The sequence below is a fragment of the Podarcis erhardii genome (assembly GCF_964252035.2).
Source record: "Podarcis erhardii genome assembly, chromosome: 2".
Taxonomy (NCBI): Eukaryota; Metazoa; Chordata; class Lepidosauria; order Squamata; family Lacertidae; genus Podarcis; species Podarcis erhardii.
In genome coordinates this window covers 66,419,703-66,436,289 of record NC_138498.1, presented here as the reverse complement: position 1 = coordinate 66,436,289, position 16,587 = coordinate 66,419,703, and the positions used below count along the sequence as shown (strand labels likewise).

Below are 16,587 nucleotides of genomic sequence, written 5' to 3'. Positions count from 1 at the left end.
ACATTTGCTCAGTTTAGGAATCAAAAATGGCTTCAGGTCAGTCTTCCTGTGCTTGATCTATGTACGTGCAGTTATGAACATTACCATATATCTAGAGCTCAAAATTCCTGTCACACAAGGTAAAGTGGGATCATTCTTCGAAATAGAGCCTGCAAGTTGAAAGTTTCCCTCACTACGATTTGTTGTTGTGACCCCATGGACCAGAGCACGCCAGGTTTTCTGCTGTAGATCGCCTCTTCTATGATGTATATATGATGTATTGGGGGGTGGTCTTGAGCTACAGGGTGGGCAATTTCAAAAGTCTATATAATGGCTTGCACACCATTGTTCTGGGTTCCTCCTCCCTCCTGCATGGGGGTTGAGCACCCTGTTGCAACAGTTTATTAAAGATCATGCTTTGCTGCTTTACTTCTCAATATTCTCTGGTTGGCCTCTGTTATTTTATCCTACCTATAGAGAACCTACATAAGGGCTCTGTATGGGCTCTTGGGTACCCCATAACGAAAAAGGAGCAGCTTTTTCTTAGAATCTCTTTATTTAGCACTCTACGTGGGGCTACCTTTGAAGGTGACCTGGAAACTACAACTAATCCAGAACACGGCAGCTAGACTGGTGACTGGGAGCGGCCTCCGAGACCACATAACACCGGTCTTAAAAGACCTACATTGGCTCCCAGTACGTTTCCGAGCACAATTCAAAGTATTGGTGCTGACCTTTAAAGCCCTAAACGGCCTCGGCCCAGTATACCTGAAGGAGCGTCTCCACCCCCATCGTTCTGCCCGTACACTGAGGTCCAGCGCTGAGGGCCTTCTGGTGGTTCCCTCATTGCAAGAAGCAAAGCTACAGGGAACCAGGCAGAGGGCCTTCTCGGTAGTAGCGCCCACCCTGTGGAACGCCCTCCCATCAGATGTCAAAGCGCTCAACAATTACCTGACATTCAGAAGACATCTTAAGGCAGCCCTGTTCAGGGAAGTTTTTAATGTGTGATTTTAGTGTATTTTTGGTTTCTGTGGAAGCCGCCCAGAGTGGCTGGGGAAACCCAGCCAGATGGGCGGGGTACAAATAATAAATTATTATTATTATTATTATTAGTTTGATCAACTATCTAGTCCACTCTAGGCAAACAAGGAATGTTGTATTTGACTGCTCCAATGGATTACATCCCACACATATCTCCACCTTTGATACTGCCCTGAGCACTTACTTGATCTGATCTCCTGTCTCTTCCTCTGGTATGGAATTTCTCTGTGTGGTCATTACCTCCTCTTCAACAATGCTCATTTGCCTACCCTTCCCACATTTTGCCTCTTGCTCCTGTTACCTCAGTCCATTGACCCAGGAGCTTTCTCTGAAGCACCATCCTCTCCCTTCTTGCCTGTAGTTTATGACCCATTATTCCCAGTTTTCCTTCACCCTTTATCTCCAAGAAATGGAGTATTTTGCTTACTCCAGTTTTCTGGAGTTTTTCTTCTCCAACTAACTTCTGCCCTCAGCATTCTATTCCAAAACCAAAATAATTGATAATTTCCTTGTTCTGTAGGTGAGTTCAGCACACCCCATGGCTTTCAGTGCCACCTTTATGCTGATACCTCACTTCACTCCTTTCTTCCTTTATCTGTTCTCAAATCTCTAAATGCCCCTCTCATGTAAGTATTTTTCTAAATGATGTTTCATTGCTCCCTTGTGCTCAAAGAAAAAGGTCTTAACCATTCTTTCCACTCAATTTACTATAGCCACACACAGATAGATGACACTGGTGTATGTTTCAATGGAATTAAACTGGCTTAAATCCAAGGATTATTGACCTATGTACCAGATGATGGTGTAGATTATCATTTCATATCAACAAACAATCACACACTGACATCCCCTCCATCAGCAAAATTTCAATGTCTTCTTTACATAGAATAGGAGATGTGCTATTCATGTTCATGTGCTATTCTTGGTCAGTGAAAGAGTGAAGCATATGGGAAAGTGTCCATGATCTTAGTTCTAGTGACATCCATATCACATCATCTAATCACTGCAGATAAACTTATTGATGTTAGTTAAGTCAAAGTCTTAGCAAGAGATCATCCAGTTGGACTTAGCATGAGGTGTCCCCCGCCCTTGAGAGCGATCAAAACAGAACTTTTTCTGTTGGGTGTGCCTCTGCCCTGATTGGCATCTGCACTATGATCTGCAATAATTGCAGCATACCTCCACTTACAACAAAGGGACACGGGTGGCACTGTAGTCTAAACCACTGAGCCTCTTGGGCTTGCTGATCAGAAGGTTGGCAGTTCGAATCCATGCAACAAGCTGAGCTCCCATTGCTCTGTTCCACCTTCTGCCAACCTAGCAGTTCAAAAGCATGCCAGTACAAGTAGATAAATAGGTAGTGCTGTGGTGGGAAGATAAACGGCATTTCCTGAGCCTGAGAGAACTCCACACCATAATGGTGAGTGTTGGACATCATCTGGAGGGGCTATTCCATAGAGTTCAAGAGCACCCTGAGGGACAAATGGTGGGCTGCTCTGCCATCATGGGACCCATAAAAGCTCCAGAGAACCTGAAAGCTAATTTACACCTCCTTGAGAGAGGCACCATAGAAGCAGTTCCACAGCATCAGTGTTCCTCCAGAGTCTTCTAATGGTTCTCAAGAAAAAGAATGATTTCTGCACCATTCTGATCTGCTTTCTTGAACTGTTCCATATAGGTCTGATCCATTTCAGAGGCTCTTCAGCATGGAGATTACCTCGTCTTAATAGGCTTCATGGAAGTATATCGCCATATGCCCGTTTTACAACAGCCTAATCACTTCCTGCACTTTGCCCATGGCCAGGAGAAACTCTCCCATTTGACCTCTCCGCAGTACCCCAGGTTTTCACCAAATTCATGATAGCCCACCTATGCACCTGGTTGCCCACCAATGCACCTGATATGTTCACATCTGGACAACCTTATGGTTACCAAACCTTCTCAGTCATGGGAGCACAGAAGGATTGGGGAACAACCATCCACAGCCTAAAGGAACATGGCTCCATCATCAACAGAGGCAAGACCCTACTGATCCCCAACCAATGTCTCCAACATATAGGAGTGGTGATAGACATTCCAGGATGAGACCAATCTATTCAAATGTGCTGAGTGACATTTGACATCCACCTCAGCCATTCATGCGAAGAAGGGGATACTCAGCAACATGGCCAACTGGCTGAGGCTCCAACAGATTTAGCAGGATAAGTGGACTCTGCACAGGGAGGAGTCCCTCCAGATCTCCCAGAAGTGGGGCCTCCTGTGCATAGCCCTGTTCATTTCAGCAACAAATATGCAAGTGGACAGGTACGTATTCCAAGTCCATTATCAGAGGGCAGAGGACATGGATGCCTTCACTGCCCTAATGGCCACAGGGGTTGTTGTGACCCCTCCACTTCTGCCCAGGTTCCTAAGCAGAGTCCAGGTTCTTCACACACAAGTGGTTCCAAGTTTCTTGGACTTGGGATGGACCTCAGCTCCATCCTACCCTGGCATCTCCCTTTGAGGTTACATCTCCTCTCTCAGAGGTCCATTCTTCATCTGGATCTGGAGTGTCCACAGCTTCATGCATGGAAACTAAACACCAGAGCCTGAAAGAGGGACTGTCTGACAGAGTCATCACCACTATCCTTGCCTCCCTCTGGGACTCCACCTAGTAGATCTATGAGGCTGTATGCCTCCTCTGCTTTTCCAATAATGCTTCCTAGGGAGTTGATGTCCTGCATTCCTATCTCTTTCCTCATTCCATCTCCTTTCACCCAGTGTCCTAGATTAGCACAGTGAATCTGAACGTATTGTTTGTCAAGCCCTCTGTAAGATAGCAACCCAAAGCCAATAGTGAAACCCACAATGAAAGTTCTACCTCACCAGCCCCAAAGAGCAGTGCCCTGCCTGAACAATGCCTTGATGATATGATGAATAATACAAAACAGCACCCACATAGAAACACCAACCCATTCCATTTTACCACACCCACATTCAGCTGCATCAAGCTTCAGAAGGAGGAATTGTATTTGAATGCTGAAGCTTTTCAAGCTGCGTCCCACATACTTTCCAGAATGTCAGGAAACCACACCAACAACACAGAAACCAATAAATTGCACTGCAAACTTCTAACAATCACTGCATTGTTACTATCATCAATATAATTATTTTTATTTCATTTATGTGGTGCTCTTCATTTACAACATCACAAAGTAGTAAACAGAATAAAACCATAAAATGATGTATAAACAGGCACATAGACATCTAAATAAGTCAACCCATAATCGCAAACAGCAAGTAAAATACATACTAGACTTCTTTCGTAGCCGAGTAAGATTATGGAAGACATTATGGAAGATTAAGTAAGATTATGGAAGAACACAGTTTTAACAATGAGCTTGTAAGTGACCGTGGAGGCCAGTTCTGGATCCACACGTCCTTCCACAGTGGGGAAATTGGTTTCCAGGCGGGAGTTGTTCACAGTGTGGATTTGCCAAGCATGCCTTCCTCTTAGCATGTTTCTCCCTTGCGTCCTGAGTTTGAGTGTCTTCAAAGCCCATGACACCTTTGGTAAATTGGAGGGGTCGCAAGCAAGTGTTTCCCAATTGTTAGTGTTTATGCTACATTTTTTTTAAAGATTTGCCTTAAGACAGTCTTTAAACCTCTTTTGTTGACCACCAGCATTACGCTTTTCATTTTTAAGAATAGAGTAGATGCTTTGGAAGATGATCATCAGGCATCCACACAACATGACCAGTCCAACAAAGTTGATGTTGAAGAATCATTGCTTCAACACTGGCGTTCTTTGCTTCTTCCAGTACACTGGTATTTGTTCGCCTGTCTTCCCAAGTGATGTGTAAAAAATTTTGGGGACACTGTTGATGGAATCTTTCAAGGAGTTGGAGATGGTGTTTATAAGTGGTCCATGTTTCACAAGCATACAGGAAGGTTGGTAGTACAATAGCTTTGTAACAAGAATTTTGGTTTCCCTGTGAATGTCCCGGTCCTCAAACACTCTGGACTTCAATATCGGGAGAAAGCTGCAGACATACTAGATTAATCCTACACCAACAGTGTAGGATTAATACTACATTAATCCTACATTTCCCATCAGCTGCAGCAAGTGTGGCTGGTGATGATGGGAGTGTAGTTTAACAGCTTCTGTAGGACTAAAGCAGGAGCAGGCAACCTAAGGCCCGTGGGCCAGATGTGGCCCAGTCACCTTCTAAATCCGTTCCGCGGACAGTCTAGGAATAAGCGTGTTTTTACATGAGTAGAATGTGTCCTTTTATTTAAAATGCATCTCTGGGTTATTTTGGGGACCTGCCTGGTGTTTTTACATGAGTAGAACATGTGCTTTTATTTAAAATGCATCCCTGGGTTATTTGTGGGGCATAGGAATTCATTTATTTCCCCACCCCCACCCCCCAAAAACATAGTCCGGCCCACCACATGGTCTGAGGGACAGTGGACAGCCCATGGCTGAAAAAGGTTGCTGACCCCTGGACTAAGGTTCCCCATACCTGTGAAACAGCCTACTCTGTTCTGAATGCATCAAGAGGTCCCAAACGCCCTATTGAATAGGTGTGTCTTAATGGTGAAAGTACTGGCAAACGTCTCAAGACAGGGAGTTCCATAAATAAGGCAGCACCACTCAGATCACTGTTCATTACGTAATTATCCTATGGCAGTAAAAAGTACCACAAGAAGACTCCCCACAGCACATCTTAGTGGCCAATGGGTAAATATGGGGAACAGAGGGACAAAACTCCATCAGATATTTGGGTCCCAATCCCTTTTTAGGCTTTATAAATAAACTTGGATTTCAAAACAAATAGCCACCCAATGCAGATGAGGATCTATAGAAGGCATGCAGGAGAGATAGGAAAAGGAGGATTGAATGCAGGAGCCTTAGTGAAATTCATGAGGCTCCCTAAGTAAAGCTGGAGCAATGTTGGTTGTTTGTTTGATGCCATTGTCCCCCCCCCCCCCAATATAAACAGTTCTAAGGTATGTAGATATATGTTTGCACATAGCTGAAGAGGAGGGACAATTTGGCTGATTTGAATGTGCTAATTTTATCAGGAAAAGAGTCAGTTTTCATCAAACAAAATTCTAAAAAGCATTCTAATTTAGCATGCTTTTTAAAGTTTTGTTTATTAAATACGAATAAAACAGAGTACCCCTTGTTAATTCCCCCCCCCCCAATATGCGATTGGTATTTGACCTGAAATATTTGAGGGGGATTTAAAACACACACTAAGATTTAAAGTGTGTGTGTGTGTGTGTGTGTGTGTGTGTGAATATATATATATATATATATGAATACTTGTAAAAAGGCAAAAGCATGCACTTCCGTTACATTTTTTACTAAACTTAAGGGGGGGGGGAGGTACTGAAAACTGCGGACACGCTAATACATGGATGACATGTTGCTATAACCTCTTACATAAGCAGCCATTCATGTTTGCCAGCACTAATAATGGACGTATCTGTTACTTTATGTGTAATTACTCCATGCATGATGTTTAAGGAAAGAGGCCAATTATCTGCTTGCTTGCAGGCTCGCTCCTCCTCCTTTTCCTTCAGCTCGCTGAATGCAGCTACCGGCAACAACAACAGACGAGACAGAAGGCAGAAATACTTGCCGGAGCAGTTGGCGAGCGCAGGTTGGTCAGGTAAATAGCTAGGGAAGCAAGAAATTGGAACGGAGAAAGCACAATTAAAACAGTTGTTTTCACTCTGGAGTACCTAAATTTATTTTAAGAATAGTAGCTGCGTTGCTCTGAGAGAGAGAAAAACTGGGATAATTCAACTTTTGCAGATTTGTAACTAGTGATAGGTGTTACGACTGCAGTCCTATAATTATTTCCTTGGAAGTAAGTAACACTGAACTCAGTGGGGGTTGGTTTTGAGTAAACCCGCAGTTTTCCAGTACAAACTGCCTACTTAGATCTCTCATTCATTTCACTGAGGCTTGTATTAGGGAATGACTATTATCCCCGTGGCAGTTTCCTGTAAAGCAGTAAGTTCTCAGAGTTTCTGTCAACTGAGCTGGGACAGTGGGGGGGGGGGAGGAGACAGAGTATATTTTTAATGACAGTTTGGAAAATTTCTTTGCAGCTTGAAAGTCAGAATACTTACTCCACCTTAAACTAACAGTATTATAACAAAACAAATTCCTTCCAGTAGCACCTTAAAGACCAACTAAGTCAGTTCTTGGTATGAGCTTTCGTGTGCATGCACACTTCTTCAGATACACTGAAACAGAAGTTTCCAGACCCTTCTATATAGTAAGAAGGTGGGGAGGGGTATTACTCAGAAGGGTGGTGGGAATGGGTGATTGGCAGATAGCTGTGATGAGCCTGTTGACGACTCTTAACGACTGCAATAGGTCTTACAGGAAAAAGCAAGGGGTGAAAAGGTGAAAAATGGCTTTGTCATGTATAATGAGATAAGAATCCAAGGTCTTTGTTCAGACCAGGTTTCTCCATGGTTTTAAGTTTGGTGATAAGTTGTAATTCAGCAGCTTCTCTTTCCAGTCTATTTCTGAAATTCCTTTGTAGTAAAACAGCTACTTTGAGATCTTGTATAGAATGTCCTGGGAGATTGAAGTGTTCTCCTACTGGTTTCTCTGTCTTGTGATTCCTGTCTTGTGATTCATTGCCTACAGACAGCCACCCAGTCTTAAACAACTCCTAACCCACAATAATACTACAACCAGACCTAACACGGACACTGGCACCAGAGCCTGCAATAAACCCAGATGCCAACTTTGCTGCCACATACACCCGGACAACACCATTACTGGCCCCAACAACATCACACATACCATCTCGGGACTATTTAATTGCTCATCGTCTAACACTGTGTATGCCATAAAATGCCAACAGTGTCCTTCAGCTCTCTATATTGGACAAACAGGCCAGACCTTACGCCAAAGAATAAACGGACATAAATCGGACATCAGGAATCACAAGACAGAGAAACCAGTAGGAGAATAATAATAATAATAATAATAATAATTTATTATTTATACCCCGCCCATCTGGCTGGGCCTCCCCAGCCACTCTGGGCGGCTTCCAAAAGAATATTAAAATACTATGATACATCAAACATTAAAAGCATCCCTAAACAGGGCTGCCTTCAGATGTCTTCTAAAAGTCTGGTAGTTGTTGTTCTCTTTGACATCTGGTGGGAGGGCATTCCACAGGGAGGGCGCCACTACCGAGAAGGCCCTCTGCCTGGTTCCCTGTAACTTAACTTCTCGCAGTGAGGGAACCGCCAGAAGGCCCTCGGTGCTGGACCTCAGTGTCCGGGTAGAACGATGGGGGTGGAGACGCTCCTTCAGGTATACTGGACCGAGGCCGTTTAGGGCTTTAAAGGTCAGCACCAACACTTTGAATTGTGCTCGGAAACGTACTGGGAGCCAATGTAGGTCTTTCAAGACCGGTGTTATATGGTCTCGGCGGCCGCTCCCTGTCACCAGTCTGGCTGCTGCGTTCTGGATTAGTTGTAGTTTCCGGGTCACCTTCAAAGGTAGCCCCACGTAGAGTGCATTGCAGTAGTCCAAGCGGGAGATAACCAGAGCATGCACCACTCTGGCGAGGCAGTCCACAGGCAGATAGGGTCTCAGCCTGCGTACCAGATGGAGCTGGTACACAGCTGCCCTGGACACGGATTTAACTTGTGCCTCCATGGACAGCTGTGAGTCCAAAATGACTCCCAGGCTGCACACCTGGTCCTTCAGGGGCACAGGTACCGCATTCAGGACCAGGGAGTCCTCCACACCTGCCCGCCTCCTGTCCCCCAGAAACAGTACTTCTGTCTTGTCAGGATTCAATCTCAATCTGTTAGCCGCCATCCATCCTCCAACCGCCTCCAGACACTCACACAGGACTGTCACCGCCTTCACTGGTTCTGATTTGAAAGAGAGGTAGAGCTGGGTATCATCCGCATACTGATGAACACCCAGCCCAAACCCCCTGATGATCTCTCCCAGCGGCTGCATGTAGATGTTGAAAAGCATGGGGGAGAGGACAGAACCCTGAGGCACCCCACAAGTGAGAGCCCAGGGGTCTGAACACTCATCCCCCACCACCACTTTCTGAACACGGCCCAGGAGGAAGGAGCGGAACCACTGTATGACAGTGCCCCCAGCTCCCAGCCCCTCAAGACGGTCCAGAAGGATGTTATGGTCGATGGTATCAAACGCCGCTGAGAGATCCAGCAGAACCAGGAAACAGCTCTCACCTTTGTCCCTGGCCCGCCGGAGATCATCAACCAGTGCGACCAAGGCAGTTTCAGTCCCATGATGAGGCCTGAATCCCGACTGGAAGGGATCCAAATGGTCCGCTTCTTCCAGGCGTGCCTGGAGTTGTTCAGCAACCACTCGCTCAATCACCTTGCCCAAGAATGGAAGATTTGAGACTGGGCGATAGTTGGCCACTTCAATCTCCCAGGACATTCTATACAAGATCTCAAAGTAGCTGTTTTACTACAAAGGAATTTCAGAAATAGACTGGAAAGAGAAGCTGCTGAATTACAACTTATCACCAAACTTAAAACCATGGAGAAACCTGGTCTGAACAAAGACCTTGGATTCTTATCTCATTATACATGACAAAGCCATTTTTCACCTTTTCACCCCTTGCTTTTTCCTGTAAGACCTATTGCAGTCGTTAAGAGTCGTCAACAGGCTCATCACAGCTATCTGCCAATCACCCATTCCCACCACCCTTCTGAGTAATACCCCTCCCCACCTTCTCACTATATAGAAGGGTCTGGAAACTTCTGTTTCAGTGTATCTGAAGAAGTGTGCATGCACACGAAAGCTCATACCAAGAACTGACTTAGTTGGTCTTTAAGGTGCTACTGGAAGGAATTTGTTTCGTTTTGACTATGGCAGACCAACACGGCTACCTATCTGTAACTGGAATAACAGTATTATAGTGACTCTAGTTCTTTCTCGAACGATGGAGCTAGCTAGGAGGAGATTTTATCTTGTCCCTTATGCTTTCCAACACCTACCTGACATCCTTGGGGGAGGTCATTAGGAGGCTTAGGCTGCAGTGACACCAGTATGCAAATGATACATTTGCTAGTCCCAGGGAGGCTGTTGGAAATCACCACATCGTCCGGAGGCACTTTTGAGATGGATAAGGGGAGCAAGCTGAATCTTAATCCAGATAAAAAGGGTGTGCTGTTGGTTAGGAAAGCTGACAGACTGGGTGGTTAAACTGTGACTTAAAAGATTTGAAAGGTGATTACTGTAGATTAAATTGTGCAGAACATTGCAGTTACTAGTTGTGATGGTTTTCAATAGCCTCCAGCTACAGAGGCAGCATGCCAAAGATGCTCGTGGGGACCAAGCATTTTGATCTTGTTGTTGTTGTTTAGTTGTTTAGTCGTGTCCGACTCTTCGTGACCTCATGGACCAGAGCACACCAGGCACTCCTGTCTTCCACTGCCTCCTGCAGTTTGGTCAGGCTCATGTTCATAGCTTCAAGAATGCTGTCCAACCGTCTCGTCCTCTGTTGTCCCCTTCTCCTTGTGCGCTCAATCTTTCCCAACATCAGGGTCTTTTCCAGGGAGTCTTCTCTTCTCATGAGGTGGCCAAAGTAGTGGAGCCTCAGCTTCAGGATCTGTCCTTCCAGTGAGCATTTTGATCTTACCATACCTAATAACATGCCAGCTTCTTTGGCTGCCTATGTGTTTCTGGGATCAATTTCAAGTCCTCATTTGGACCTCTAAAGTCTCAAATGGTTTTGACCAAGGTTACATGAAAGACCACCTGTCTTCTTATGAACCTGCCTAGCCCCTGGGAAATGGCATCAGAAGCCCTGCTCTCTAGCCCACCAACCAGGGTTCATCAGACTGAAGTGTATGAGAAACTGTCTCTTCATTGGTGCTCCCAAATTTCTAGAATCCTATCCCTATATGGCTTTGTCTGTATTTGCTTGTCTTTTTTTTTTCTTTTAACCCTGTTCATTCAGTGTTTTTGTGATGGTTTCACTGGTCATTAGCTATTGTTTTTAATCTGAGTTTTGGACTGTTTTAACATTGTATTTTATTGAGTTCTTTATGTCTCTGTAAGCCACCTCAGGGCGGTTCCCTCCAGCCTACCTGAAATGCAGTGTATAATTTAAAAATTACTGTGATCATGGGGACAATAAATCATGGCAAAATTAAGATAATAGTTCTCATATGTTTTGTGATAATTAAGCATGCTTACATTTCCTTGTGACAGCAGGGTAGTGTTAAGTGTCTTATTTTTTCATTTTATTAATTGTGCCTCATAAAAATCCCAAAGCAATTATTAGGAAAGTATCCTGCATTTTAGAGACTGTCCCTGAAGACGTCTTCTTCTAGCACATGATATTTCGCTTGAAAGGGACATACAGTGATCATGTGAGACCCTTAATTTTATCTATTAAAGCATAGGAGCAGTTTTAAAAAATGAACTGACTCTATGCCTGGTGTGGAGCAACAGGATTGGTTGTAATCCTGACAACTGATGTCTCAGTGTGTTAAACAATAGGAGGACTAAATTGGCATTGCAGGGGGTTGGACTAGATGACATTTGGGAACCCTTCCAGCTCTATAATTCTATGGCTTCTGGATTACTCAGAACTCTTTGACTGATGTACTGATTAAGGCTTTTGTAGAATGAACATTGTTGCACAGTCAACAAAAGTTGACAAGCAAAACAGCTGGTTCGGTATGTATGTGCCTTATTTCCTTATAATACTAATGGCCTAAAATAATTCAGCTGCTTTGTCCTCTCTCTGTAATCTTTTGATTGTGTTAGCATTTTTATTTAGAAATTGCCTTGTGTAGCTTTGCAGAAACCAAACAGACTCCACATCAGCAACTGATGCTTATACTAGCAACACCTGGGGGAGAGAAGCAGGCTGGTGGGTATGTGGAATAGAGAGTGGGGCTCATACAGAAATGTTAAAACATATTCCCGATTTCCCACATGGGGAGAGGAGAGGACATATTCTCCCTTTCCCTTGTAAAAGAAATGCCTTGGCCCCTCCAGATGTCCTGTTTATTGCCCATTCCTGGTGCTTTGTGCTGCTGCTAGCTCAGTCGTATGCAATCCCACTTCCAGTACTGTTCACACCTGCAAAGGTTTGGGGGCTGTTACACTGACTGGTTTCCAGTCATTGCATATCTTGCAACTTCTGGCTGAAATCCCATAACTTTTTACTACCACAAAATGTTCTAGTTTATTTGTGCCTCGCTTTTGTTTTCCTATAGCCCCTCTGGGCAACAGCCTTGGCGAAACATCACAAAACTAATAAAGCAGATTAAATCCACCACTAATGCTCTCGTATAGTGACAAAAAGAGCAGAATAAACACCAGTCTGGAGGGGGCGCATGGCTGAATGGACCAGTGGGAAAATAAACCTTTAAATAGTTCATAAAACAGCACTGGAAAGGCAGGAGAGGCATTGCCACAAGTCGCAAATGATGTGAAAGGCATTATTCCATGAGTGTTTTTGACTCTGCAGCATGGAATGGAGGTGTTGGGTGGAGGTGTCAAGCTGTGGTTGAAACTGTATTAAGATACAATGTTATCATAACATATATCAGCGCTGTTTGAATACTTGAGGAAATGTGATAGCCCAGAAATACTGCCTTAATGAAAGTTGCATGGATTTTCTGTAAGAAATGGGTGTTGTTGTTTAGTCGTTTAGTCGTGTCTGACTCTTCGTGACCCCATGGACCAGAGCACGCCAGGCACTTCTGTCTTCCACTGCCTCCCGCAGTTTGGTCAGACTCATGTTTGTAGCTTCGAAGACACTATCCAAGCATCTCGTCGTCTGTCATCCCCTTCTCCTTGTGCCCTCCATCTTTCCCAACATCAGGGTCTTTTCCAGGGAGTCTTCTCTTCTCATGAGGCGGCCAAAGTATTGGAGCCTCAGCTTCACGATCTGTCCTTCCAGTGAGCACTCAGGGCTGATTTGCTTAAGAATGGATACGTTTGATATTCTTGCAGTCCATGGGACTCTCAAGAGTCTCCTCCAGCACCATAATTCAAAAGCATCAATTCTTCATCGATCTGCCTTCTTTATGGTCCAGCTCTCACTTCCATACATCACTACTGGGAAAACCATAGCTTTTACTGTACGGATCTTTGTTGGCAAGGTGATGTCTCTACTTTTTAAGATGCTGTCTAGGTTTGTCATTGCTTTCCTCCCAAGAAGCAGGCGTCTCTTAATTTCGTGGCTGCTGTCACCATCTGCAGTGATCATGGAGCCCAAGAAAGTAAAATCTCTCACTGCCTCCATTTCTTCTCCTTCTATTTGCCAGGAGGTGATAGGACCAGTGGCCATGATCTTCGGTTTTTTGATGTTGAGCTTCAGACCATATTTTGCGCTCTCCTCTTTCACCCTCAATAAAAGGTTCTTTAATTCCTCCTCATTTTCTGCCATCAAGGTTGTGTCATCTGCATATCTGAGGTTGTTGATATTTCTTCCAGCAATCTTAATTCCGGCTAGGGATTCATCCAGCCCAGCCTTTCGCATGATGAATTCTGCATATAAGTTAAATAAGCAGGGAGACAAAATACAGCCTTGTCGTACTCCTTTCCCAATTTTGAACCAATCAGTTGTTCCATATCCAGTTCTAACTGTAGCTTCTTGTCCCACATAGAGATTTTTCAGGAGACAGATGAGGTGATCAGGCACTCCCATTTCTTTAAGAACTTGCCATAGTTTGCTGTGGTTGACACAGTCAAAGGCTTTTGCATAGTCAATGAAGCAGAAGTAGATGTCTTTCTGGAACTCTCTAGCTTTCTCCATAATCCAGCGCATGTTTGCAATTTGGTCTCTGGTTCCTCTGCCTCTTCTAAATCCAGCTTGCACTTCTGGGAGTTCTCAGTCCACATACTGCTTGAGCCTTCCTTGTAGAATTTTAAGCATAACCTTTGCTAGCGTGTGAAATGAGTGCAATTGTGCGGTAGTTGGAGCATTCTTTAGCACTGCCCTTCTTTGGGATTGGGATGTAGACTGATCTTCTCCAATCCTCTGGCCACTGCCGAGTTTTCCAAACTTGCTGGCATATTGAGTGTAGCACCTTAACAGCATCATCTTTTAAAATTTTAAATAGTTCAGCTGGAATACCATCACTTCCACTGGCCTTGTTATTTGCAGTGCTTTCTAAGGCCCATTTGACTTCACTCTCCAGGATGTCTGGCTCAAGGTCAGCAACCACACTACCTGGGGTGTACGAGACATCCATATCTTTCTGGTATAATTCCTCTGTGTATTCTTGCCACCTCTTCTTGATGTCTTCTGCTTCTGTTAGGTCCTTACCACTTTTGTCCTTTATTATGGTAATCTTTAAATGAAATGTTCCTTTCATATCTCCAGTTTTCTTGAACAGATCTTTGGTTTTTCGCATTCTGTTGTTTTCCTCTATTTCTGTACATTGCTCGTTTAAGAAGGCCTTCTTATCTCTCCTTGCTATTTTTTGGAAATCTGCATTCAATTTCCTGTATCTTTCTCTATCTCTCTCACATTTTGCTTGCCTTCTCTCCCCCGCTATTTGTAAGGCCTCATTGGACAGCCACTTTGCTTTCTTGCATTTCCTTTTCATTGGGATGGTTTTCGTTGCTGCCTCCTGTATAATGTTGCGAGCCTCCATCCATAGTTCTTCAGGCACTCTGTCCAGCAAATCTAAATCCTTAAACCTGTTCCTCACTTCCACTGTGTATTCATAAGGGATTTGATTTAGATTGTATCTTACCGGCCCAGTGGTTTTTCCTACTTTCTTCAGTTTAAGCTTGAATTTTGCTATAAGAAGCTGATGATCTGAGCCACAGTCAGCTCCAGGTCTTGTTTTTGCTGACTGTATTGAGCTTCTCCATCTTTGGCTGCAGAGAATATAATCAATCTGATTTCGATGCTGCCCATCTGGTGATGTCCACGTGTAGAGTCATCTCTTGTCTTGTTGGAAAAGCGTGTTTGTGATGACCAGCTTGTTCTCTTGACAGAACTCTATTAGCCTTTGCCCTGCTTCATTTTGCTCTCCAAGGCCAAACTTGCCAGTTGTTCCTTTTATCTCTTGATTCCCTACTTTAGCATTCCAATCCCCTCTAATGAGAAGAACATCCTTCTTTGGTCTCACTTCTATAAGGTGTTGTAAGTCTTCATAGAATTGGTCAATTTCAGTTTCTTCCGCACCAGTAGTTGGTGCATAAACTTGGATTACTGTGATGTTAAAAGGTCTGCCTTGGATTCGTATCGAGATCATTCTATCATTTTTGAGATTGCATCCCAGTACTGCTTTCGCCACTCTTTTGTTGACTATGAGGGCCACTCCATTTCTTTTGCGGGTTTCTTGCCCACAGTAGTAGATATGATGGTCATCCGAACTGAATTCGCCCATTCCCGTCCATTTTAGTTCACTGATGCCCAGGATGTCAATATTTATTCTTGCCATCTCATTTTTGACCACATCCAACTTACCCAGGTTCATAGTTCTTACATTCACTGGTTCCTATGCAATATTTTTCTTTACAGCATTGGACTTTCCTTTCGCTTCCAGGCATATCCGCAACTGAACGTCTTTTCAGCTTTATCCCAGCTGCTTCATCAGCTCTGGATCTACTTGTACTTGTCCTCCGCTCTTCCCCAGTAGCATGTTGGACGCCTTCCGACCTGAGGGGCTCATCTTCCAGCGTCATAACTTTTATATGCCTGTTGTCTTTGTCCATGGAGTTTTCTGGGCAGGGATACTGGAGTAGCTTGCCGGTTCCTCCTCCAGGTGGATCACGTTTGGTCAAAACTCTCCACTATGACCTGTTCATCTTGGGTGCCCTGCTCGGCATAGTTCATAGCTTCTCTGAGTTCTTCAAGCCCCTTCGCCACGGCAAGGCAGTGATCCATGAAGGGGAAGAAATGGGTAACAACAAGAATTGTTCAAGTACAGGGACAAACGGAAATATATTTAAAATGTTGGCTAGCAGTTTGGGAAAGGACGCAGCTAATGATGCTAGGCACAATACTACCTGCATATAGAGATAATTACCAGCCAAAATTAGACAGACCCCTGGTATCATGATGCCTGGGTACCAAAAACAGATGCCTATTTTTGCTTTAGGAAGCCTTTCCCTGAGGTGTCTCCAGAAATGGGTTTATTATTTAGAATATAATGATGGAATTATTGTTTTTAGAGCATGTGTTTGGTCTCCTTCTGTTTCTATCTTGTCCACCACTTTGAAGGCTTCATGTCATGAAATGGTCTATAAATTTGTTAAATGACAAATGTATCAGACAGAGGAATAAGCAAAGACATATTTGCACTTATTTCCATTCTGTTACTGTCTGCTAGCATGGAATAGAGTTTTTTTTTATCCCTCTTATAAACGGAAAGTAGCTCCTGACTTGAATGAGGCCCAAACAGGAATTTATCCTTGACTCTTAGATAAATTAATGAAGGGATCAGGTAGAAAACACAAACTCCCAGGTTTATTTTATTTTTTGCTAAGTATGCACATTCTTAAAGCAAACATCTTAGCTTATCTTATTTCAGAGATAACATATCTATATTTACAGAGAGCACATTAATACA

At 43.9% G+C, this 16,587-nt stretch overlaps 1 protein-coding gene across 3 annotated transcripts in view; it reads left to right on the top strand.

Annotated features, from left to right (window-relative positions):
- The first annotated feature begins 6,584 nt into the window (after window positions 1–6,584).
- FAXDC2 (fatty acid hydroxylase domain containing 2) overlaps window positions 6,585–16,587 on the top strand; it is a 32,952-nt gene continuing 22,949 nt past the window's right edge. Inside the window, exon 1 of one of the 3 annotated variants that reach the window (XM_081851565.1) lies at window positions 6,585–6,671. In XM_081851565.1, the coding sequence (XP_081707691.1) occupies window positions 6,600–6,671 (72 nt within the window). In that variant the 5' untranslated portion in view covers window positions 6,585–6,599. Of the gene's footprint in view, window positions 6,681–15,885; window positions 15,919–16,587 lie in introns of those variants that run through there. The other 2 variants (XM_081851564.1, XM_081851566.1) reach the window with 2 other exon arrangements.